The sequence below is a fragment of the Talpa occidentalis genome, unplaced genomic scaffold (assembly GCF_014898055.3).
Source record: "Talpa occidentalis isolate TD23 unplaced genomic scaffold, MPIMG_talOcc4v2.1 talOcc4.15, whole genome shotgun sequence".
NCBI classification, from domain to species: Eukaryota; Metazoa; Chordata; class Mammalia; order Eulipotyphla; family Talpidae; genus Talpa; species Talpa occidentalis.
Genome location: NW_023601543.1, coordinates 13,112,513 through 13,140,155, shown reverse-complemented (window position 1 = coordinate 13,140,155; position 27,643 = coordinate 13,112,513). Strand labels below are relative to the sequence as shown.

Sequence of the window (27,643 nt, the reverse complement as noted above, 5' to 3'; positions counted from 1 at the left end):
GTCTTTCTGAAAAGACATTGTTCTTTATGTAAGGTAAATGAAATTCCATTCTAAAAAATCTCTGATGAAGGGATACAGTGAAATATACTAGGACATGTAAAACATCAGTGTGCCAATCTTTTACACCTATTTTTTTTTCACTAAAGGTAAGTGGAACCTTTAATTGGTTTTATTTTGTTTCATTGACTTTATATATGAGACTCTAGTATATAAGGTCAAGTGACCCTTCTGATATGAATTAATTCTGACCTTTCATGACTGTGCTGGAAAATCATTGTACATATAGTTTTTTTGTTCTATTTCTGGCCATGCGACAATCATTGACACACATTTAGAGACCAGGTTGAGGCCCCTGTAAACATAATATTTTCCATTATCATCTTGGGATTTTAAGGACACTGTGATCCAGTTTGCTTTTTTCCCCCACAACATGTCCACCTGAACAATCACAGCTAACTTTATTACGTATTTATCATGTGCCAACCACTGTTCAAAGTGCTTTATAGGCATTATCTCATTTCATCTTCACAACAACCTTAGGAGGTCAGTGTTTTATGGAGGATGTGAGGCAGAGAGGAGAAGAAACATGTGCAAGGTGACTACTAATTTAGCAGAGCTGGACTGGAACCAAGGGGCTCTGGTTCTGGAGCTCACACTCTTAACCAGCACAATATTGCTTCCAAATACTCTGATAAGTGCTAACCTGAGGAATGAATTGGTACAAATATTTCTCCTGTCTGGGCTACCATTTTCCCTCTAAGGTTATATCAAAGATTACACATCAACTGGCTGTTATTTCAGTCCAGAAACTATTTAACAGGACAAATGTATGGAAAGTGGGATGTCTTGTCAAGTACCTAGGGATCCTGGGTGACTTCAAAACAAAAAGACAAGGTAAATGAATGGTCATTGTTGTTTACGCCAAGTTCACATGAATAATCACAGCTAACTTTATTGGGTATTTGCCAGTGCCCGGCACTGTTCAAAGTGCTTTCCATACATCTTTCATCTTTCCCGAATCAGAGCAATTAGTGCAAACATGTCCTCTCTGAGCACAGCTGGGCTATGAGCGCTTATGCTCATGGAGCACGGTCTGAGAAAATAACATCCAGCAAAACCCCAAGGGCACAAAGAGTGGATGGAAATGGGGCTCAGCAAGAGTTGCTTGTGTGCATTTTGTGACCCACCACCATTACCATCCCAAAGAGGAATCTTTCAGAAACGCAGCAGTGGCACTTGAAAGCATGTTTACTCAGACCACAGATATCTGAGGGCTGTGGGTTCATCACTATCACAAAACAGAGAAAATCTCCAAACAATGCCAGATCAACCTTATCACAAAGCAGTACAAAGTGTTCTGAAGAATTTCATTCCACTGAGAGCACAGGCAAATCAGAACTCACATACACTGCAATACCACCTCATATCAGATGATACCAGCAAAAGTCCAGTTTTAGTGGGGGCTTGATTTGTGTTCACTTTGCATTTGTATTTATTGTGACTTTTTAAATTGAATTTTTTTATAAATAAAGTAGCACTGTATTTAGTTTGAGATGGTGTGAAGTGGAGTGATGAGTTGTGAGCCTAGGAACTAGAGTTTGACTTTTTCAGTGCTTCAACTGCAGCTTATGAAGAAGAGTTATGGTTATTTTCTTTTCTCTGTTGCCAATTCATTTCTGGTTAAGTAAATCTTCACAAAATAACACTGAAGACTTCCAATGCAAATCAATATGTGGATGCATCATGTAAACATTTCAGTTAATAATATCAACAAGTCAATCCTATTAAATATAATTTAGCATTTAGGTTTTTCCACAACTTTTAAAAGACAAAGTGTTATAAATATTTGCTGAGGATAGTACGAAATCTAAATCTTATAAAAGTGACTGAAGAGTTCAACATGCAGAATACAAAGTGTACTTGTACTTTTAAAAACAACATGATAGGGAAAATAATGATGATAGCAAGTAAATTCAGTGCTGTAATGAAAAAAAAAAAAAAAACTGCTTGGAATCAGGTCACAGGCCCATCATGCCTGGACTTCTAATGCATTTGTTCCTAGACAAAGCAGGAGTATATTTAAACGTTAATATGAATTCAGTATTTTATTAGAAAGAAGGCTAGATGAGGGTTTAAGTGCCTTGGAATCTAATTACTTTAAGATCATGGCTAAAGTATTTTCTGATTCTGTTAACCAAGTTTTATAGGAATAATTCCTGCCCCTACATACCTCAGAGATACTTTGAAAGAATAAAGGTGACATTTAGTACAAGTTTGGAAGTAAAATCGGTACCAATTATCAACAATTGTATTTATTTTTATTAGTTCTTTACAAAGAACTAGAATTGTTCCTGTGAATAAAGTTAAAAAAAAGATGACAGATTACAAACTAGGATTTCCCATTTTCTCTCCCCAAAAGATAATGCTTCATTTTATGAATAATTCTTATTTGTGTAATAGAAATTTTCATGTACTTAGAGAGAGAATTTATATATAGGGTTAGAAAGTCAAGGACAGTTCTCTTCTTAGAACTGGTTATTTTTTAAACAGTTTCTGCTCCCACAGCTCAGTGGTATGGTAGGTAAAAGGGCAGAGGATAAGAAGCAGATCCAGGCTTTAACCTTATCCTTGAAAATAACTGAAAAAAGGAAAGAATTATTGCTTCCTTATCAACTTACAATAAGCCAGAAGCTACTTAGGAGACCAGTTAATCTAGTCAAGAAATACTTTTTTTTTTAAACCATCTGAAGCTTCTTTAAGATCTTGCATAATAAAAATTCACTTTAGAATCAAAATCATTAAAATAGTCAAAGTAATTTCTATTTATGAAAAAGTTTGGAGCATAATTTTTTGTTTTTTTTTAACTTTAACTTTGTCACAATTCTGTTATTTTTTTCCATATATACTAACATGATAAAAAGAAATGAGGTAAGTAATTTTTTTCCTGGCAAGGATAGAGCAAAATAAATAATAGATGGTAAGAGAAGATGTTAATGGTGCTTGAATTACTACTAAGTAGTTAATTATAGCAAAGGGATTTTGAGTATTATTTATATAAATTCATAAAATAATAAACTTGAATCTCATTATAAAACTTTATAAAGTTTTGAACTAATTTTTCAGCTTTATTTTTCATCTCAATGGGGCAACCTCGGAGAAGTCTGCTTCATACAAAATTTGCAAGTCGACCCTTAGAAGCTAGTAACACCTATACACACACATACACACACACATATACACATTATATATATATGTGTGTATATATAATGTGTGTATATATATATATGTGTATATATAATGTGTGTGTGTGTATATATATATATATATATATATATAGGGGGTGTAAAAAAAGTCACTAATCTTTTAAAAGGTTTTAATAGACAAATAATCAAACTATTTGTTTCTTTTTGGTTTCACACATTTAGATACCAATGTTATACTTTCCTAACTTCCTATGACGATTTCCATGAGAAGTTTCTATATGCTCCACAAAAACAGGGTTCTGTGGTAAAAAGTTTTGAGAACCAAACTCTTATCTTTTGCACAGTGTTTCTCAGAGTCTTATCTCAGCCAACTAGCTCTGTGCTGCTGGGGTGGGGGCACACAATCAGCTTCCCAAAGATAGACATCTTCTCAAACAGATGTCATTTTCTTTCTACCAGATCTGAATACAAACAGTAACCCAAGCATGTGGCCATTTTGAGGTGGTGCGGGGGGAAGGCAGGAAAAAGAAGAAGCACTGAGGGACAATACAATGTGCTGAGAATTCTAGAACTGAGAAGCATCATCCTTCCTTGATCCTCTTCTGGACAACTATGGTCTGTTTAAATGGATGGTTCGCAAACTTCAGTATTCATCAGCATCACCAGGATGGCTTCTTAAAACACAGACCATCAGAAGCACCTCCAGATTTTCTGATTCAGCAGATTCTAAGGGAGGGTGGGAGAATTTACATTTCTACCAAGTTCCCAGGTGACACTGGGGCTTGCTGGTGGGCTCACACTTTTGAGAACATTTGCTCTGTGGCAGTATCTCCCTAGCTAACTATGGAAGTAGCTGCTTACTAAGCATTTTCTTATATTGTTGATGTTTCCATTTCTAAACAATCACATTGAAGGGTCTTATTTCCACATTTCTGGCCTTTTCACGTGAAAAAGAAGCCAGTCCAGGTCACATAAAAACAGGAACGGGCTTTCAAAATTCTTTTTGACTGCTTCTAGGAAACACGCTCATTTTCTGTTTACAAAGTAATGCTTTCCACTCTAACGGTAAGTATGGAAGCTCTCTCTATTGTATGTTGCATACATTTGCTCTACAAACTCTCCAGACCGTTTATCTAAAAGTTTGCTGTATCCCCAAATTTAAGCAGATAAAGTTTGTTAATACATTCTCCCCAGCTGTCCAATAATTGAAAACCTTTACTCACTGGTAGAAACTACATTCACTTAAAAGCAGCTGCATTACCCTTGTGTCACCCCAAAAATATATGTGGGAGAAAACAAGCTAAAAGTGGGGAAATACTTTTCACATAAAATGAGCAAACAACCCATTGCCCACCACAGCATATCAGCACGGATAATCGAAGACTGAAGTACTGACAGAGTCCCAAGCCTCAAAGCAAGTACCCAATACAAAGTCCGTCAGCTGTATCCTGCAATGATGCAGTAAGACACAGTATATTTCATATAACGTGTTCTCTTTTCACCCTAAAGAAAAACAAACATCCCTTCAAGTACGTGTGACTCTGGCCTTTCTGGACTAAGAGTAGTCTCAGCAGCACTTAGTTTACTTCTGGGTATCACCGGAATCCTATTTTAGACGGAGAATCCCAGTTGGCGATACTGGAATGCCTGGAAAACCTTAACGAGTCTAAATAGAAAACACTCAGATAGCTTAATAGGCTGCAAATAAGATATTCACTAGTTACACAATTACATCTTCCACAAAAGGCTTCGAAATAACCTACAAAAAAGACACATTTCCAACAAGATCATTGTCATAAGCCTAAAGAGCAAGAGTGACGTAATGGGGAAGGTGGAATGATGGGAATAATTATATCAAAAGCTTCAACAATTTAGACTAGGTTAATAGTTTCGGCTGCACACTCAATGACGCCCTGAGCTTTCTGGTGACCAAATAAGAATGTATATTGATTGAATTGTTTGGTTTGCTCTGCCTTGATAAAAGAAAGTATATGGGTTAATAAGCACCTGTCTTGTCAAGACTTGGGTATTATGGAAGGCGCAAAGAATAGGACATGGAACCTGCCCACAAAGAGGAGTTTACACACTTCTCTCTCCTACAACTGCAGAGGTGTGAGGATACAATGGGTAGAAGTCAAAGGTGATTAGCGGTGCACGTTTGGTGGTGTGTAAAGAAGGAGGAACAAATTTGTTGGGGAAGCCATTTCTCTGCACCATCATTCATCACAACTCTTCACTTTTGCTTCAAGGAAAGCAGAGGACTTTATAATGGAAAAGATGTGACAAAATGGCACAAATAATTCTTGCTCAGGGGGAGTCTTAATTTCTCTAACACCCCCCTTTCATTAATATGTTATTTTATTCATTACACCTTCATTCTGGTTTTTTACATACATTATTACTGAAGCTGGCGTATTTCAGAATGCAAAGACTTTATCAATAGATGTCTCCTAAATTCTTTTCTTTTTTGCCCTCTACAATCTCTGCTCAGAAGCAATGTCATTGTTCCTTATGTGTTTCTCTAGTGGTAGAACAGGACAACTTGGGGGAGAAGCAAGTGAAACATGATTCAGTCGGTTCTATAATTAATCCTTCAATGATGGAGAAAATGCCTTGTGCCACCAGAATGAGACCTTGAGAATCTGGGGAAAGTGAGAAATAGTCTTGGTTTTGTTTTAGCTGCCAGTTGCCTACTAATGCATGCAAGTCACAATTATGACTATTATTTCAAAATGTTAGACATCAGCTGAATGCTTTGAAATATTTCAAATCATCTTAAGTTTGCTTATTTGCTGAAATACTTTTCTACACTGTTTCAGGCACCTTTCCTGATTTTGCAAGTGGAGCCAATTGCCCAAACCACACTCCTCTCTTCTTTACTGAGGACTGTGCCCCAGGTCTCAGGACTGTCTGCCTGAAAATGCACTTCCCTATGCAGAAATACAGATGACGATGGAGAAGGTATAAGAGTCTGAGCTTCCTGCAGTCCAGGTACAGCTCATAAGCCTAGACACCCTTTTTAAAAATGTCATCTTGAATTACTTTTAAAAGCATATTGCTAGGACTAAGTTCTAGTTATTGAGGGCTCCAGTTAAGTTTATTTAAAAATGTCAATTTGTGAGCTGTCTCTAGAAGGATTTTTTTTGGCCTTTCTATGCTCAAATTCTGGACTTTTTAAAAAGCACTGTGCATTCCTTATTGATTAAACTTTAAATATATATTTTTATTGGAACAAGCACCCACCTTTCACACAAAACCCCTCTCTGCAGATTATGACTTTGTGCTTGACTCTGAATGACCTTATTAGCACTAACCATACCTCCTAGAATACAGTGATTTGCAAGCTAGCCATCTGCTGTAAAATTCAATTTCAAACATTTTAAGGCAAAAAATAATGTTTGAATATTACTAGATTATCACAGTAATTATTTTAAAAAAGAATTTACATGTGGCCACTCAGCAATTTTAAAAAAGGAATATAGAAGGTAAAATCACTCAAAATGCAACATTTGGAGTGTGTCCAAAGATGTTTGGCCAAAAGACTTTCTTTCTAAAATGCTGAGGGACAGAATTAACCTTGCAAATATCAGCAATCTATAGGCCATCAAATCTAGGTTAAGATGTGGCTGAGTGAGGAAAGTTAGCATAGGGATGTATACAATTTTCATTCAGGTTTAAGTAAAATCTGAACTGGGGGTGGAAGGTCAAAGGCAGGGGAGCGATGACCGGCACCTTGCAAATGAGTCCATGTTTGCACCCTCCCTCTCTCAAAGTGATTCAGCCAGCTCATACTTCATGCAGCAAATAATTTCCATGCTCCTAATGTGCTAGACACAAAAGATACATTGGTAACAGGACAGCATCTAATGTAAGAGCAACTCCCAAAAATGTATGACAGACCTTCACTTAAAATCCAATGAAATCTGATATGACCATGATCACAACAGCAGCAGACTGGGGTAAATGATCAGTCCCCTCTAATTCAACACATTGACATCAGCAGTATCTCAACTCCATCACTGGTTTTTCAGTCCCACTGCCACCACCTAAATCAAATTCTTATTTCTTCGTACCTTCAATACTTCCATAGCTTTCTAAAATGTCCTCCTTCTTGCCAGTCTCTTGCTCTATCGATTCATCTAGCATAGGCTGATGATGTCATTTGTCTACTTTAAAATTGTCAGTTCTTTAGAGCTACAAAATAAAATTCAAACTCCTCACTGACTTTTAAGGCTACTTCTTTGCCAATGCATGCTCTGTACTTCAGCTAGGCTGAATTAACATTCAACTCCCCAAACACACATCAAGGTTTTCCCTCTATCATTACTCACAGGTTAGCCCCTCTCTGCCTGGATATCCCTCCTGAAAAGAAAACCTCAGAGAGTACTTCTCCCATGACAGCTCATTTCCCCACCATGGGGGACATGCACGCCACGCATGCATGCTTGGGCTCTGAGCCACTAGTCTATACCTGGCTTATGGCTCATCCCAGAAGCAGCTTTCTTCTAATAAGCCAGGCAGTGACCATGTCTTCCATGCCTTTCTATTCTGCATAGTCCTGATCCCTGTGCCTAACAAGTAATGGTTTCAATAAATGTTTGTTGAATGAATCACTTCCTTGGGGAATTCAATGAATATAGAACTCTTAATGAATTTAACAGGTCTGCCGCATTAAGTGATCCCTGAAATTTATAAAATCCTTGTAGTAAACCACAACCAATAGTCCTGCCAACTGAATCTACTGCCCACTCTTGTGTAAGAAGAGAGGTTGGAGCCTTATGACTTGTTCAACTCTAACAGGAGCCTTTGTTAGAGTTGCTATTACAAACATCATTTCCCTTGTTTAAGACACTTGCAGATATCATGTTACATCTGAGATATTTCTATGGTTACATCTGCAGTTTACCCAAAAAAGACACATTTATAAAGACTGCTTCTAAAGCTACTTTGAAAAATACACACAATGAAATATTATTTAGCCATGAGAAAGAAGGAAGTCCTGTCCTTTATAACAAAATGAATGGACCTGGAGGGCATTATGCTAAGTAAAATAAGTCAGACAAAGACAAAATACTGTATGATCTCCCTTATATTTGAAATCTAAAAAACACTGAAAGCACAGAAACAGAGTAAAATGGCGGTTACCAGGGACAAGAGAGTGGGAGGTGGGAGGATTGGGGAGATACTGGTGAAGGGACACAAATATCCAGTGAGAAGATGAATAAATTCTGGGGTGGGATGTACAGCAAGGTGACTAGAGTCAATGCAGTATTATACTCTTAAAAGTTGCAAAAAATGTAGATGTTTAGAAAAGGTACGTATGTAAGGTGATAGAGGTGTTAACTCTCCTTACTGTGGCAATCATTTCACAATATATAAATAATGAGGTGCGCACTTTAAACTTACACAAGCACTATGTCCATCATATCTAAATAAAGCTGGAAAAAATAAGTCCTGTCTCCAGTGGGGTACAAGCAGAATAAAATCAGACAGATTTTTAAGTTTCTCAGTTACTTGGAAGTTAAGATTGAATTGTTTTTCCTGGCTAACAGAAAAAGTAAAAACAACCAGAAAATTATAAAATTCTGGAGATTGTTTTTATACAGGCTGGGAAAAAAAATCTAATGGAGCAAGTGATAAGCATAAATATAGACAGAAAAACCACTTCTGGGCTAGGTATTTATCAAATGTTTTAAACAAAAACTCACAGTTCTTGAAGATATTAATATATTCAAAGTGTTACTTCAGAGTTACTATCTTTCAGAAACAGGACAAAAACTTTTACACATTGAGACAATGTGGTCTTACAACAATGCCACGTTGAAAAATGTGTCCAAAAAGTATTTGTAACAATGCTTTAAAATGTATTGTGACACCACAGTGCTGACTACTCAAGGTACCTGGACACAAAAAGAAAATGGGTGATGAGTTTAATGTCCTAGAGAAAAAGGGTTTTCTCTTCGCACTGCCGCGAGCTAAAGACAAGGATAAGAACACTACGCCTATAAAGTTAGTTAACAAATCATGGTGTCCACATAGGACATGTCATACTTTAAGGAATTTATCACATTTAACACAGTTAAATATCATTGTGGACTCTCTATTTTCTACCATATGGGGACTCTTTATTGTAGAACCTGCTTCACTGCCTACCCGCAACACAGGGACATGAGTAGGAACAAAAAGCTAATTTCTACTGATTTCCAGTGGGTAAATAAAAACTTGAGCTTTAGGGCTTCCCCGGTGGCTCAGCGGTTGAGCGCTGGGTTGCGAAGCTGCCCGCAGCCTCTGCAGCGCCGGTTCGATTCCCGGCTGCTCCCCAGCCACTGGAGGAGGGTCCCACATGGCACACAGACCTCTCCTGCCGCCCGCTGCTCCCCTCAGCAGTGTACTTCAGTCCTTCTGCCTGCTTTGCTCCCCGCTCTGGCTCTGGTGAATTCTCTCACCCTCCCGCGCTTCTGACTGTACCCAGTGCTTGCATAAATAAATAAATAAATAAATAAATAAATAAATAAATAAATAATAAATTAAAAAAAAAAAAAACTTGAGCTTTAACAGAAAAAAATTATGCCCATTTATGATAGGAAAAAATCCTGTGAAAAATACACTGGTTATTAGAGGGGACCGAGGGGAACGAGGAGCAGTGGGTAGGGAAGGGGCTAGAATAATAGCACTGTAGTTTGGCGGTGGGTGAGGGAAGCTTGTGTACATGTGGACATGCACAGCTGTACTCCCCAAATTGTATAGTCATGTAAACAACTGACACATAAATAAAAACATCTCTACAACTCATCACAGAAAGATCTTGGATGCTTATGTGATTTAACTGCTCTGAAAAGTACATGGTAAATTATAAGAACACTAAGAACCTGAATGTGAATCTCATCTGCCACTGAAGGTATTGAGTGAGTTTAATAAAATACTTCGTCAGTTTTCATGATCGCAGAAGTAAAGGTCAATTTAAAGCATACGTTTAAATGCCTAGGACCAAGTTAGAGCTGCAAAAATGGGTGGATCCTTTAAGCCAAATGTACTTCACTAAATAATGGATTAGACACAACACTAAACAGCATTATAGAAACTCATCATGAATAAAATATTGAACAACAATTTAACTCTAGAGACAACATGGTTAAGTCCAAATAGAGATGATTAATTAGAAAACAAAAGGTTGAAGAACAAATGGAATCATTTGTTGACTTTTCAGAAAACAGTATCAAGAAAGACAGGAAAAAACGTCAGTTAAACTTCTAATTACATTACAAAGTGACACTATGGTGAGAACTGAAGGCATAGAAATAAAAACATTGAAAATCTGAGCAGGATTGCAAATCTAGATGAGACAATAACAACAACATGGTCTAAGAAATTGAAGATTGATTACATAGTAGAGGAAATACAGAAGAAAATGAACGATTATTTAGATAACAAAGAAATGGCAGACGGCTAAGATTCCTCTGGAATATGTAACCCTAGAGGTCAATCATCAAGCAGGAGACAGAGAGAGAGGAAGAAAGAATCACCTCAAGGACACTACAAGAAGAAAGCCAATCTGTAAGGGGAAGAAGAACAGTGAGTAGCTGACGCTCTATGAATAAGACCATGTTCTTAGAAGAACTAATTGCTATTTCTAGATGCATGGGAGGACCTTGTATCCACATTTCCCAGAAACTTGAAGCAGAGAAAAAGACAATATTTGTAATAACTTCACAGCCACACTACATGAAGAGGATTATTTAATGATAAAGTAGGATGGGGTACATAGTTTCAGAACATGTAAGAGTTTCTTCTAAACAAAAGAGGAGATGGTTTTCAAACTTCAGCTTTTCAGATCTCCTACACTAAGGAGACCTCCTACAGCAAAGGGCCAGTATCTTAATGAAGCATGCAGCTGGGTTTCAGGATTACACCCCTGGTTATATCACAAGTCCTGTCCCACCAAGTGGCCAACTGCAATCTTGGCAGCAAGGAGAAATGATTGTGAGCAATGTTTCCATAAAACAACATCTTAAATGAGATGAGTTAGCGTTTGAGTTATTTCGTGAAACAATATTTGACCCATTCTAAGAACTGCTACTGCAACCTTTACAGCTAACCCATGACAATATTTTCCTAACTGGTCAGGGCAATGTACTAACGAGTATATAATATAGGCAGACATGAAAGGGTTTCCTGCAGTGAAGATATACGTACAGGCCAGATGTGTGGGGAGTGAGAGGATCCACCAGAGACAGAGTGGGGAACAGAACAGGCAGACTGACTGAAACACACTACTGAGGGGAGCAGCAGGTGAGACAAGAGAGGTCTGCCGTGCCATGTGGGTTTCTCCCTGGCTGGCTGGGAATCAAACTCGTGCTGCAGAGGCTGTGGATTGCTTTATAGTGTGGTGCTTAACCCCTTGCACCACCAGGGAGGCCCCAATATGAAACTTAAAGTCTTAATCTAAATAGTATACCTTGAAACAGAAAATGAGGGAGGTTTTAGGGAAGGGAATGTTGGCCGTTGCCCACTTTGGGAGCACAAAAAGTGAAGGAAACTTGGCAGGCGGTGCACCCTAATGTCAAGTGGGACAGACTGATCATGCCAGGGGCCAGAAGAGTTTGATTTAGTAAAACAATAGCTCCAGTGGTCTTTTCTCCATTCCTCGTATGCGGGGAAAGACCACCACTAGAAGAACACTGCTCTTTTGCAAACTTTCTAGGTGACCTTGGGGAAGAGATTCTTCCTCACTGACTCTCCAGTTTGCAACTGTAAATGGAAAGAATTCGAACTGAATGATCTTCCTTCTAGAGTCCCAGTTCTTGATTCACTAGGTCTGTGAAGCGCTGTCGTCCCTAACTATTTAATGATATGATTTATGCAGTTGGTTGGGGTCAATCCCAGGATCAACCATTGCATGGATTTTAGAATTTAGTCATTTCATAACCAAAATGGTTTTTTTTTTCCCAGAAAAATAAATGAAAAGACATAATACCCCACTGCATTTTTGAGCATCAAAGGAGAGGAGATGCCTGGTTAAGGTTAAAAAATGCCAAATTTCTAAAATATTTTACTTTGAAATAATTTTAGGCTTACAGAAAAATAGCAAGAAAGAGTATAGAGAGTCCCTGCATACCCTTTATTCAGAGTCCTGTGATGTCAACAACTTGCATACCATACATAGCACCATTATCAGAGCCAGGAAATTAACTCTACTACAACACCACGAACTAAACTACAGACCTCATTTGATTTTTACCATTTTCCCCTCAATGTCCTTTTCCTGTGCTAAGATCCAATCCAGGCTCCCCCATTGCATTTATTTGCCGTGTCCCCTCCACTCTGACAGTTTCTCAGTTTTCCTTCCATTTCATGTCCTTGACATTTTGGCTCCCTCACGTTGGCTCCTCTGGTCTCTTGTCACGCCCTATTCTTTTGCAAGCACTTTCTTACTTTCTGGCACCACAAGACTTTACAGGTTCACCTTTGTATTTTTTTTTTCTGTACTTTCTTTGCGTCAGTGCAGGATCAGCCATTACTTTAAAGAATGCTGGTTCCTTTTCCTGGAATGTTTTTAGAAAAAAGATTTGGTGCTAGGAGAGCTCACTACTATTAGAATGCTGCTGCTTTCAGGCCTCCAAAAACACAACCAGAAAATATAAGCAAGCACACTCCTAACCATGCACGCCCACATGCGCATGCATACACACACACACACACACACACACACACACATCTATGTCCATTTCTGTACTGGTCTATCTGTACACATACTAAAATACAGATGAGATCATACTGATGTCTCCACTCTAACCTGTATCACAGGATTCATCCTAGTTTTCCACTTTTCCTTGTTTTTAACTTTTCTCTGATGGTGAAAAACCTGGTTCCCTTTATCGCTTCTCTATTCACTTATTTTTTCAAGAGCAGCACGTGAATAAAGTACCTACATATGCCTGTGAGACAGATTTACTAATTAGAGCCCAGTATCTGTGTAATTCTGTTTATCTTGGACATAAATATTAGCACCTCCAGTTTTCTTTTGATTAATGTCAGCATGGAACATCTTTTTATATCCTTTTACTTTGAATATCAACTACAAAAGAAGCCAAGGAAGAGTATGCTACTAGTTGTGTTAAAAAAGGGAGAATAGACCTGTACATATTTGCATATATACACACAGAACACCGATAGGAAAGAGGAAATGAAATATATTGGTTGGGAGAGTAACTGGCTAACTGGGGAAAATAGAAGACAGGGAAACCTCAGCACACACATTTATGTGTAATTTTTTAAAGTTCATATACATACAGTTCACCCTTTTAAAATGTACACATCAGTGGTTTTTAGTATGTTCATGGAGTTGTGCAGTCACTACCCCTATGTAATTCCAGAACATTTCCATTACCTCAAAAAGAAAGCATGTACTCATTATGTACGGAGTTGATATCACAGGAAACTGGGTGAAGGGTATGCATGGGCTCCCGGTACTATTTTTCAACTTTTCTGTAGGTCTAAAATGATTGCAAAATGAAAAGTTTATTCAAGGGCCTTCCTGGTGGCCTAGGGATTAAGTGTCAGTGCTACCAGTGCTGTAGCCTGAGTTCGATCCCTGAGCCAGGGAGCTGACCCACATATAGTGCAGCAGACCTCTCCTGACTCATCCACTGCTCCCCTCAGCAGTGTATTTCAGTAGATCCGCCTGTTCTGCTCCCCACTCTGTTTCTGGTGAATCCTCTTACCCTTGCACCTCTGGCCTGTACCCCAGTTCTTCTATAAAAAAAAAGTTTATTCAAAAGTAAAGTTGAGCTGTCAATATGTATTTCTTTGAGTATGAATTGTAATTCAATTTTTTTCCCAAAGAGGTTGTTTTTTGTTTATTAATTTGTACCAATGTCATGCTGGCTTATGTTATTGTTGGTACTTTTGAAGTACAGAATCCCACCTCCCTCAGGCATTGCCACCATAGTGCACCTGCCACTCAACCACCCACAATCCCCCAACATAGTACTGACTTTTACTGGTCAAGGATACTTCCTTTACCAGTTAGTGTTAGAGTTAGTGTCAGAGAAGAGAATTAAGTAAAATGTTATTTTCCTTGAGTCTCAGGGTGACAGATGCTGCGTATGTATCTCTAGAGCGCAGGCAGGCTTCTCTGATAGAGCTCATAAATGGCTCTAATTGGTACATAATCCAGTGACCCTTGGGATTATGTTGCTAGGAGTCTTTGGCTCCTGCTAAGATTTCCCTCAGCAAATAAAGGTGAGGTATATAGTGAAAAAAATAATCAGTTTAAATTATTGAAAACTGCTGGGACTCACAATACTAGTATGGGACAGACAGGTAACTCAGGACTATTTGACCCATGAGGATGAATTCACATCCACACACCTCTAAAAACATTAAAATATCAAAATATTATCACATTTGTGATCATATGTGAAATTGAGTATAAGGTTCTATTACCTTACCCAATTCCATCTTTTAGGAAAAGATGTGGATTGATATGACTGTCCTCTAAGTCTGTAGCTAAGGTCTTTGCCAGGAAATTTTTGCTACAAAACTACCCAAAGTGGTGAGTGGGGTGGGCAGATGGGACAGGTGTTGATCTGTCATAATGGAAAAATGACAGTGTTTATATCCTTCTTGGGTAAAAGGTGACTGACATCACATTATTGCAGGTATGGAGGGGAAGGTTCGAGGCATCATGACATTTTTTGAAGCAGAGTATATGAAGATAACAATCTTGGCTTCTGAAACAGTCACAAAGATTCTAGGTTGGTATTTTTGATGACTACTCTTTTGTTAAATCTAAGGGACATTCACTGAAAATACCAACCTAGATCAACGGTAAACTATAATATTAAGAAATGGGCACAGAATGGATTAAGCAGCACTTTGGAGAGAGAATTTGAAATCAACTGTGCCAAACAGACTAAACAATTGAGTAAAAAACAGCTGCATATCCACATGACAGGAGACTCTTACGTAGGTGGAAATCAATCTATGGGCTGTAGCATCCACATCTCTAGCTGATGATGGTACACCTTCATCACTGAACACTCAACATTCATAAAGTGATGGGTACAGCACTTCAGCACAATGCAGAATTAGTCATCAAGCCTGTCCTTATTTTCATAACATTCCCTTGTTTGAGGTGAGTATGGAATATTGTATCCATTGTACCTATTATGAAGGCAAAGAACCATCATCATCTGGTAGAGTACCCAGTGTTAATGGAATCCTTACAAAAATAAAAACAAATGCAGCAGCCCAAAATTCATGAAATGATGGCTTCCGTTATTTAACCACTTACAGGAGAAGGAGCAGCACACAGATGCATTTCAAAGGTGTTTCAAATCATACAAAATCAATGGGAGTAGCAAATGCTGCAATAACCATCAAGTTGTGTTATTTGTGTATTACAGATATGATAGTAGTACAATCCACATATGTCAATTACCTTCAACCCAGTATATAGCTTTCATGCATATCATGGAAAAGGATTAAGAAAAGAACTACAAAGCTTTGGTGTATACATGGAACTACGATGAATGAGCTGTCCAAGTGACAAATTAATTTTTTGAAAGGCCTTGCACACTTGAAATATTACAGCTTTCAATAAAAATTGAGAGAAAGGATTATGCAAATCATCTTTAGCTTGTGTGACTGGACATCAAGATAGTAACATAATACAAAAATTATTTTAAAAACACTAGGTACGGTGAGTAGTCAGTGTATTTAAATAATTAAGTGGTTTATTAATATTCATTGGCCATTATCTATGTACTCTCTGAATTATACATTTTCCAAGGTTTGAAGTGGTAGTACAATATGCATTTTGTTAATAATCACCCTTCCATATTATTTTTCTTCAAATGTTTCCTTTATTGCATTCTTTTGCCTTTAAATGGGAGAACTGATGTGAAGTATATTAATGATTAGGAAGCTCACACACTAGATGCCTAGAAAGATAGAATTTACAAAGCCTGAAAAGAACTCTATAGCAAAGAATAAAGCTCAAAACCAGTGATACTTAGCTACAAGAAATAATATTATGCTTATAACAACTGGATTTGGGCATGCTCATTTGGAACATGAGTGAGTAGTTTTAAATAATAAAGTCTAACACAATAGAACTGTTTTTGAAGAAGTCTTAAAACAAATCTTAGTTAATAATAAGAAAATATTTAATTCATTTTCCCCCCCACCGGTGTATTTTTATTAAATTTAATTGAAATAATTGCATTTGCATTTTAATATTGCATACATTGCAGTGTGCTTTCATAGGGATACATGTTTGTTGTTTGTTTTTTTTTTTTTTTTTGCTTTATATTATGTCATTGGGATTGCCACAGTAGTTGTGGAAGTCAGGCAGAGAAGATTATCTATCCATTAGAGAAGAAGCTTTGTCAGATTAAGTTGTGAAGGTCAGATATACAGTAGTGGGTTTGGGCTGTACCCCAAAACCTCCTGAAACAACATATGTAAAATTCTTAGTGCAACGCCTGACCCTCTATATGGTCTAGGTGAAAGGCATCTTATTTTTCCCAATTAGCCCAGTACCTTTTCTGCTTCAAGTCATTGCCTAAGTCCTACAGCAGTAGATGTAAATAATATACAAAATAATTGCAGGTGAAACTTGAGAAAACTGAGTGAAGAAAACAGAATAAGCCCTTTAGTCATAACATCTGCTGCAGTAAGAGCAATTCAGTCATTTTCAGTGGTAGAAATTACCTTTATCTTTATGATTGCAAGTTTCCATTCTTGAACTGGAATGGTATGCAACAAAAAATATTAACTATGACATAAGTAAAAGTAACTACATAAGTAGTGTATCACTTAATAAAATGTTTTCATCACTTAATAAAATGTTTTCAGAAGAAATGATGACATGAAGGAATACATCTCTATTAGCACAGCCATAAACAGAGTTGCTATTTAGTAAAATTGGTCATGATGGAGATAAAACAGTAGCAAGGAATTGAAAAAGTCCTTATGCAGCTTAATTCATTTTGATATATTTTAAAAAGAACTCCAATGCATCACAGCACATCTTATTAATTAAAAAAGGACTCTATTATCACTTTTTACTTCTATGCTTTAATTTATACATTTTTATCCTTAATTTAAGTATAACTATGAACAAAACATGAAAATTGGGGATTTTCTGAATCTCCAATCATGTATGTTCTATTCTACAAGCAGAATCTGCCCTCATATTTTGTTTATAGCCTTGTAATATATTAATGGCCTTTGCAATAGAATTTATAGAACGTATTCAAAAATCCCAAATTGGTCAATCATCTGCTCAGATAGAAAACTAAGTAACGTTAGTTTTGTAGCAGTCTATTTAAGTTAAAGTTAAAAAAAAAAACAAAAACGTAGAGCATCAACAAAAAACAAACAAACAAAAAAACAAAATAGATTCCAGCTAAGAAACTTCAAAATGCTATTATTTTCCTCCTGGGTGGTGCGATTTTCACCTTATACTGTCAGTCTGAATGTATTTATCCTCTGAAAGATGACTGGTCCCTGCCAAGTGTATTTCAATAACATAAATAAGAAGCTATAATTCAGTAACGAGTTCTAGGTTGTAAGAGGATTAATTATGATCACCATAATCAAAATCTAAGTCACATACAAAGAAGTCCAAAAAAGGCTGTAATCTCTCACGCCTACAAAATTCCTTGAATTTCTTCCTTTAGATTTATCTATCTTGATCAGTAGGTTTCGATAGAGTGAACTTTAGTCTGGCTTAGTCCTACAAATGTGCAGTCTATATCCTGTTTTCAAAGGCAAACAAAACTCACCACTTTCATACTATTATTAACTTTGCTCATTTCAAAGCACACCACATTTTTCAAAAACATAGAAATCAACAAGTTTAAATTCAATATTATATGCATTTAGAGGAGACTCACCTTTAAAGAATCAAAACAAGCCACCACACGACCATTTTCCACATGGCACACTCTTGGCGGATGGGCAAACTTGCAATCTGCATCTGCTCGAGAGCACGTTCCTCTCTGATATTCTCTACAGACTTCTAACGTCAGCCACTTGGTATCACGAACCAGGGTAACATTGACAGCCGTCATATTGAAAGTAAAATGAAAATCAAGTGCACCCTCTTTAGGACAATATTACTGCTGTTTTTAAAAGATTAAAACTGAATTCAAGCTAAATGTGAAGAGATAATAGGTTGCCTTGGTGAAATGTTTCTTTGTTAGCACTTAGGTTTTCATTAAAGTTAAATTCCGTCTAGTCAAACAAGAAGCCAATCAAAAAATAAAAATTATATCAGAACGACTAAAAATCAAATTAGAGACCAAGTCCTAAGAAGGCAACTGTAAAGGTTAAGATATTGAGTGTTTTATTTTGTTCCGCTGCTGAAATTACTTCAAATAACTGGCAGACTTTCAAAAGGATTCTGGGCTCTCCAGTTGATGTTTTCAATTATTCTTGCAAAAAGCATATGCCGCTGGCTGCCCTTCAATTTGTGCAATGGTCTCAGATCAAGAGGAGAAAGGTTTTTCTCCCTATGTCTCACGTTTAAAGGTTAAGATTGGTAAGGATGTTATATCTGAATTTTTTTTTATTTTTTTGCTGAAAAATCAGGAGGGAAAATGACTTTGAAAACTGAGAATCAAAGAAAAAAAAGAATGGACAAGTTGCTAAAAGTGAACTACAAGCACACCAGGGTCAAGGTTGGGGGGAAAAGGGGGGGCTTATAAAGAGACAGCTCTAGAGTGGAATCCAAGCAGCAGAGTTTTCAGAAAAGGCACTTTTCAGAAACCTGCAAGAAAAAAAAATAAAATTAGCTAAAATTATACAATGCTTCCACTTTCAACTAACTCTGGAAAAGAAGCAACCATCTCCTATTGAAAACGGGAAGCATCTCGATACTGACAGCACCGTACACAGTCAGTCACTGCCACGAAGAAGGGCATTTCTCAGGGCAGAAGTGTACGTAGTAAAAGGAAGCAACCACTTAGAGTTACTATTGCAGTAGAAGACTGGGTAACAATCCAATTTTCAAAAATAATTATCATTTTGATCTTTTGGGGACAGAAATCCATTTTGGGGTCCACTGCTGTGAAAATGCTGGAGTCTGATGTGACAGCCTTTTATGCAGCCATGATCCACCAGCATCTCCAGTTTTTAGAGGTTCCCAAAGAACCATCTTTTAAATGGCTTTACTGGGGTCTGATTGAAGGCTTGATTATCTGCTCTCAAAATCTAGCCAACAGGAATTACTAAGAAAACTAAGTTGCTCTGAGAGGTAACTCTGCGTATGTATTTGAAAGGTAATTGCTGATAATCGCATAAAATAGTCAGGACACTAATTATCTGGAGACTCTGCACATGAGGTACAGTGGAGGATGGAAATATAAAAAGTGTTTCGGATTAAAAAAAATCCTTTGAAAAGATGCAGTTTTTTTTCAATGTATGCTCTGTTATTAGTCTCTATGAAGGGATATTGGAATGACTCAGAAGGAGGTTTGAGCAAATACAAGTAAGTGAGGCAGAAAGTACAGCTCAGTCACACACTAAACAAGGTGCAGATTCCAGGTCTGCAGTTTAAATCAGTGTCAACCAACAATTTCTAGCAACTTAGCTGAGAAGATAATTGAAAGGTTAATTTACTGGTATTATGCCATAAACATGTGCTGAAAGAACAGGTATTTTTTTCTAAAGCAAAAGTAAGCTGTGCATATGAGACTTATCAACCAATTGTTAACTTCATCAAAGAATTAAAGTTCCTGAAAACATTTCATTTTTTTTTAAACAGCATCCTCAATAACTTTACAAAAGCCAAATTTTCTGTTGGTCTGTTCCACATCCAAGAGGAAACTGGAAGTCACCTATTATTTCTAATACTATTGGGGAATTAGGCATCTAGAAGAATCACAAGAGTTCATCTATTCAAGAGTAAAACGTGTTTCTCTGAGACAGTCCTCATGGAAATGTTTCTAAAATGTTTTATATGTCGCTTTGCGGTCTTAAAAAATACTGAACATAATTGGGAGACTTCGGGTCATAAATATCCCAGCAAGTGCTATAGTTGTAGTTCTCTTCCTTCGGTGGCAGATAGCTAATGGCCGCTTTTACTGTCACTTCTCTGCCTGCCGCAATATGTGTGCATCCACAAGAAGGGTGGCTTTTTCAGCTCCCTTCTGGAAAACATAACAGCTAACCATGAATGTGGAATAAGGGTCAGTGTCTCACTGAATGAGGACTCTGAGTAGCAAACTGCAGGGTTTTGGTGCAGAAGCTCTATGGCTGCTTTTATAGCCTAGGGGATGCATTTGTAATGTGTTCCATGAAGAATCATATCCTAGAGGTTAAGGTTGTCAAGCAAATGACCTCTAAAATATTATTTATTTTGTTAAATAAATAGTCTGATGTGGTACATGAAAAAAAAAAGTTTATCACCCCTTATCATTAGGGAAATGCAAATCAAAACCACAATGAGCTGCATCCTCACACTTGTGAGAATGGCCCATATCAAAAAGACAAGAAACAACAGGTACTGGTGAGGGCGTGGAGAGAGTGTACTGCTGGTGACTATGCAGACTGGCGCAGCCCCTGTGGGAGCTGTGTGGGGGTTTCTGAAAAGACTAAAAATGGATCTGCCATACAACCCAGCAATTCCACTCCTAGGTATCTACCCAAAGCACACAAAACACTAATTTGAAAGGCAACCTGCACTCTGCTCACTGCAGTAGTATTTACAATAGCCAAGATAATGGAGACAACCTAAGTCCCCCAAACAGATGAGTGACTCAAGAAGACTGGTATGTATGCACAATGGAATACTACTCAGCAATCAAAAAAATAAACTCATGCCAGCTGAGGCAACATGAGTGGAGCTGGGAGGGATTTTGCTAAGTGAATTAAGCCAGAAGGTGAAAGATGAATATGGGATGGTGTCACCTATATGTGGAACATGGAGAAAACAAACAAAGGGTCAAAGACAAGCATTTAAACCAACCCTGGAAGGCTGACCATAGATCTGGGGCGGGGGGGAAGAAAGAGGTAAGGACAGGAGGGGGAAAGAGCCCAATGGACTTTGGTGGAGGACTATGGGTGATCCGGTGGGGGAGGACTATGGGTGGTCCGGTGGTGGCGGGCTTTGGGTGATCCGGTGGTGGAGGGCTCTGGTGACTATACCGTGGGCGGGAGGATCCTATGCTGTCTAAACACTAACCAGGAAATAAGATAATGGCATTTCAATAAAAAACTAAAATACAAAAAAAGCCTGGTGGGGGAAACACAAATCAAAACCAGAGTGCTATGATGGTTGTTAACAAAATAGAACAATTGAAGAGATAGCAACTGTCCTACGGTGTTGGCGGGCATGTAAAATAGGGCAGAAGCTGTGGAAACAGTTTGACAGTTCCTCAAAATGTTAAGCAGTTGCCACATGACCTAGCACTTCTAGGTCCAGGTATATACCCCAAAGAGCTGAGAGCAGGTCTCCAGGAGATAGGTGTCCATTCATAGTCATGGCAGCACTCTTCATGTCAGATGAGAGGTGAAACAACTGACGTGCCCATCAGCACTCAGGTAGACTCACAAATCCAGACAGCCACCCAATGGAATTTAGTCCACCTCTTAAAGGAATGAAGTACTGCAAGTTTTGATCTGAGCGTACAGCAGAGGAGGGGGAGGGACAGGGGTCAAAACAGGAGGGCAGAGCACAAGGGACTAGGGTGATGGTTCACGGGTGATGCGGTGGTGGGAGATTTATGGGGCCTACAACAGAGGGGAGGACTCAAATAGTGTACCAAAATGAACAACAATGTAAGAAAATAAAAAGTTCAATTAAAAAGAAAGAAACGAAGCACTGATCCACCTGCCACAAAACAAACCCCAAAAGACCATGCTGAGTGGAAGAAGCCGGTTGCAAAAGGCCATATGTTGTATGATTCCATTTACATAAAACATAGAGTCGGCAAACCTATAAAGTCAGCAATTAAATGAGTGCTTTTGAGGGCCTGGGGGAGGGGAGAAGGTGGAATAACTGCTTAATGGGTCCAGGGTCTCTTCTGGGGATGAGAAAAATATTCCGGTATTAGATAGTGATGATAGTTGTATATTTTTGATTATACTGAAACCCACTCCCTAAATTATACACTTTAGCCGTATGAATTGGTTAGTATGTGAATTATATGTCAATAAAGTTGTTACCTATTTTAAAAGAGACATGTTTTTTTAAAAAATCCAAAAGATTGATGGAATTGACTAACCCTAGCTGATCTTTCTCTTAGATTCTCCGTAGGCACAAATTCTTTTGATCAGCACCACTAAGTTGAATTTCATGAGTAAATTCGTTTCCATACTGTAACCAACTTTGTGTATTATGGAAAGTACTATCAAAGAGTATGTTCTGCAAGTTAAATTTAAAGATATATTCAAATTTAATCCTACAACTAAATTGTGTAGGCTGCCTGAGCATATCTGAGAGAAAATTAGCATAGATATATTTACATGATTTTCTCAGAACAGAAACAATGAGGGTATGTAGAAAGATTGTTCTACAGCGCTCCATCAAGTATAAAAACAGACCAAAATAATAGATCTGAATTTTGAACTTTCACAACGAAAAATGCAAGCATTAATTGGACGCTAGCCATGCGTTAAATCAAGAGTGGGAGAAGAAATTTCCCTTTTTAAAATTGGCCCATAACCTCTGATGGGACCCTGGCCAATTCCTCAAAGACAGTTCTAGCCAGCACATGTCCTCCTTCAGACTGGAACTATTTCGGGGGCTGGCTCAGGAGAAGCTAGGTACAACAACTTAAAAGGGGCCGGGCAGAGGATGGAGAGCAGTTCTCACGCAGAGCTCTGCTCATCTGACTGTGCATAAAAATAGAGAGGGGTACACTCATCCCTGTATGTTTAAGATCAGCTTTGTTTTGGTGACAATACAGCTTTACATTTTGCATCCTCAGACTTGAGTAATATCAATGTAATTTTTTTATGATTTATAGTCTTCTAATGTAGGACATGAAAACTACCATTTCCTAGCACATTTGTTCTTGCGGTTCACATGTGCTTTTATTTCATTGATCTTTGGAGTGCTAAAAATACTCAAAAGCATGAATAACCCAAAAATACCATTGAAGGAAATGAAGCTCATCGTGGTTAAATTACGTCTTTGAACTTGTAAAGTCTTAAGTGGTAGAGCCACAACTTGAGGCAAGATCCTCTGTCTCTAATTCCCATGCTTAGATTATGGAAGAGAAATAGAGTAGAGACCCTTTTGTTCTCTCATCTCTCTTTGGAAAGTTGAACAAGGAAAGCCAGGCATTGTTTGTGTAATGCTTAAGATTCCTTCTCAAAATTTTGTTCCAGTCTGTTGTATCCCCCTCTTCAGAATATCCCTGAATTGTGTTGGACCAACATATACCCAGTGTCTACTCAGTACCAGGTACTCTTCTAGATGCTGATCAAGACTGCTAAGGTCCCTGCTTAGTGAAACTTCCTAAAGAAGAGAGAAGTGAAATGCTTTTGAGGGTCCATGAAGGGCTGAAAGCAGACAGTAAATATTCTGACTTCAACAGAGGCCTCTAACTTGCCACGAGTGGACACATCAAGCACTATGACTTAGGAACACTCAAACAAAAAGTCAAATGCTATTGCATACGTATCAGTCACTGCGAAGAATACCTCGGAATGACACCATGTCTTAACACTTTTTGGATTCCTCTTGGAATGGGTAGTATTGTTCCCAATTTATAGATGGGGATACATGCATTTTAATATCTGGAATTCTTGACATATAGAACATTCGGCTTTCAAAAAGAATGTTCTATTCCTGCTCCTTTGATAGCAGGAAGACCTTATCCTGGTTTAGACTAAAAATATGTGATACACAAATGATTGATGTCAATATTTTTGGATTGCAGGTTAATCTTTGGAATGTTTTTGCCCAACATCCAGTATGATGAAACTGAACTGGGGATGGGGGCGGAGGAGATTTCACTTTGAACCATAGAATGAAACATTCCCTAAGTATTTTTCTTTGGAAATAAGAATTGGTTTGACTTTTAATTGGTGCTTATCTATAAGAATTCTAGATAAGACATACCACAAGGAAAATCAAACCATTTTACTTTAAAATCACAAACATACTAGATTCATTATTAAGTGCATATTTTTAAAAAAGTAGATTATATATAGGGATACATGAAGTTATCATGGAAGTTTCTCATGGAAGTTATCATCACAGTAAAACAAAAGCAAGAAATATTTTCCACTGATTCAATTGAAATAGTAACTTGTTCCAGAGTTGTTTGCAAGACAGTGGCAGCAGATACTTTTGCTCCACTTTTCCTCCATTTTCCTGGTCTCTTGCTTTCTTTTGCTTTCCCACCATAAGCCAGCACACACCAGAGAAGTACTGCCAATGCCTGGTCCACGAGATCAGAAAGATACTATTTGGCACCTGATGCAGTATCTGAAGAGGCATTTCTTTAAATGCATTTATCAACCTCCTGAATAAACAATGAAAACAATGTTTTCTTTCTTCCATTTTATGCTTTCCTTACATTTCTATGACCTCTGCATTTCTCGTGGTCATTTATTTTGGCTCTACGAATATATGACACACCTGCCACATGCAGCTTGAACTGGCAGGACGACAAGGCTTAAAAGCTTTCAAGTTTTTAAATTTACTTAAAATTGTATTTTCACATGTGTTTTGGTGAGTGGTCCACCAAGAGACGTTTTTTTCAGGCACCTGAGAGACGCTGAGCATTGCAAATGGAAGCCATGATTTCATGCCCACCCTCTGGAAAAATGACTTTTCTGTCCATAAAAATGGTTGTAAAAATAATATTTTGCCAATATGCAGAACTTCTTCACTATTTTATTATTATTATTATTATTATTATTATTATTATTATTATTATTTGCATCGAACTGGGGTACAGGCCAGAGGTGTGAGGGGTGAGAGGATTCACCAGAGACAGAGTGGGGAGCAGAACAGGCAGACTGATGAAATACACTGCTGAGGGGAGCAGCGGGCGAGACAGGAGAGGTCTGCCACACCATAAGTGGGTCAGGTCCCTGGCCGGGGATCAAACTCTGGCCCAGCAGTAATAGCCCTGAAAGTTAAATCCTAAGCCACCAGGGTGGTGGTGGCTTATTAAAAAATAACTAAGCTATTTTTTAAAGCTTCACTGCATTTTTTCCCACAATATTGCCAGTATAGCAAATTTAACATTCCCCTTACAAAAAGCAGGCAAGTCAACTTGTTCCATTTCACAAAGCTATTAGAAGACCCACCTCAGTTCATACATATGATCATGGGAAGGAAAAAAAGAGGTGCCACAATGTGTCTTTCAAGCATAGCTTTAGTAATGTTGTAGAAATAAATTCTACTTTTTACCCAGGCAGAGGAAGAACAAGTGGTACACAAGTGGTACTTCAGGAATGGTGAGGTCAGGAAAAGCTTTACTACTCATGCATGAGGTCCCAGACCTGGATAGCCCCGTAAGGTCTGAGCACCTGTTTAAAGACAAATAATTTCTTTTATACATAACTATCCTTACATTGATAACATCACTTGTTGCAAAGTTCCTAAACAAGGGGCTGGGAAAAAGCAAAAAAACACAGACATCTGGGGATGGCCTTGAGAAGAGAGACCAACTTGGCCGGCTGCCTGACCTTGTAACTTCGTTAGTCTGCTAAAGAAAGATTTGTTAAGTGAGCAAACTTGTTCATTACAATTGCACTGGATAATTAACTGCACCAGGCCTAAGACCCTTTAGCAGGGAGCTGGAAAGATTTATTTGCTAAGCGGTTCCCCTTCAGTAACACATGCAACTGGTTTTGCCAAGGAGTTTATCATTTTCTAAAAGTCCCTTCTATTTTTAAGGAACATGAAACTATGAGAACTTGCTAATAAATACCATAATTTTTTAAACAAATCCAATTTCATATAAAACTACTTAAAACCTGGATTGTAAACACAATTATTAAACATCAGCGGTTAACTGAGTGGTTATGTGGGTGGAGCAGATGTCCCAGTGCCATTAAAAGATCTTCATTTACCAAAGCCTGGATTTAAACTTAAAGAGAAGCTTAACATATTTGGCAATTCAAGTCCCATGATGGTCAAGAATATAAGATGAGTGATACACAAAATGAGTCACAAGATGGATTTCATTTTATATATGCTGGCTCATTTTGCTAAAGATTGATGGAACAAATATTTAATGGGCATCTAATATGATGTATTCACTGATTTAGGTACTGGAGATACAGGGGTGCATAAGATAAAATCCCTGTCCTGAGAGTCAAACATTGAACTGGTTGGTCACAGATGAGGGTCGAGTGTGGAATAAACAAAGAAACATATTATCATTCATTTTATTCAATTAAGAAATATTTGCTAGCATTCCCTAAAATTCTAGCAAAGGAGAGCTTTAAAATATTCATTTGGTAAAGTATCAATTAGTAAATATTTATTGTACATGAACACAGTAAAGCGTTGTGTGATATGTTTATGGGAAATCTGCATGTAAGAAATCCCTTGAGCTGGAGTAGGAAGAAAACATACTATGATAAAAAGTAACAATGTAGAAAATTAAGAGAAAAATTCAGCAATACTGACCAAAAATGAGATGAGAATCCAGAAAAGATAATGTCACTTTGGCCTAGTGCAGTTAAGAGAGTTTTCAAAGAGGAGAAAATATAGCTGGGCCCTAATGAATTATGTTTATTCTGAGGAAGAGAAATAACATATGGTAGCTCTAAGGGCCTTGACAGTGACTCTGGGACTATATACTTGTTATAGAAATTGGAGCCTCTCTCAAGGATTGTAAGGACAGCAGAAATTTAGCTATCTTAATGTAATACGTTAACAGAGATCTGCCCTTGAAAAATTGTTTTCTTTAAGGAGCCCACAATACACAATCAGAGTAAAGTTTATGAGACCAACATATTCTTGAAGAACAAAAGATGCAAGGAAATTGGATGAGGGTCATACTGTTCCTCTCTACCTCATAGAGTCTATGAGGCCAGCACAGGCAGTGATTCAAGTCAGGCCAGCAAAAAGAATAGATAGAGAAACAGAATGAAAAAGTCAATTTCTGGTCTACCTTTTTGCTAAGCTACCCATTTATTAATGACCTCAGTCATTAAGGATATATAACCGTATTCTTTTATTTTCTGAATTGACTGAGATGTTTTTCAATCTTAATCTCTATAATGGAAATTCCTTTAAGATATGTAGTTGGAATGTCAACAAGAACTTTTCCAGTTATTTTGTTGGAGAACAAGCTCATGCCAGAAATTTAATTTAGACAGTGATGTTTTCACTATAATGGCATCCTCTACATTCCTGCTTAAGGGCTTTAACCAGTATGTCAGTAGTTTGAACGTGTTCATGCTCTTCCCAAAGTGCATACGGATTGAATTGAACTGATTTTTTAAAAAGATTTATT

The 27,643-nt window shown here is 37.7% G+C and overlaps 1 protein-coding gene across 6 annotated transcripts in view; it reads right to left on the bottom strand.

Annotated features, from left to right (window-relative positions):
* Window positions 1-27,643, bottom strand: part of MBNL3 (muscleblind like splicing regulator 3) — a 100,424-nt gene that overhangs the window by 36,333 nt on the left and 36,448 nt on the right. For all 6 annotated transcript variants that reach the window (XM_054695554.1, XM_037511927.2, XM_037511925.2 and 3 more), the window contains exon 2: window positions 18,107-18,981. In XM_054695554.1, the coding sequence (XP_054551529.1) occupies window positions 18,107-18,283 (177 nt within the window). In that variant the 5' untranslated portion in view covers window positions 18,284-18,981. The remainder of the gene's footprint in view (window positions 1-18,106; window positions 18,982-27,643) is intronic.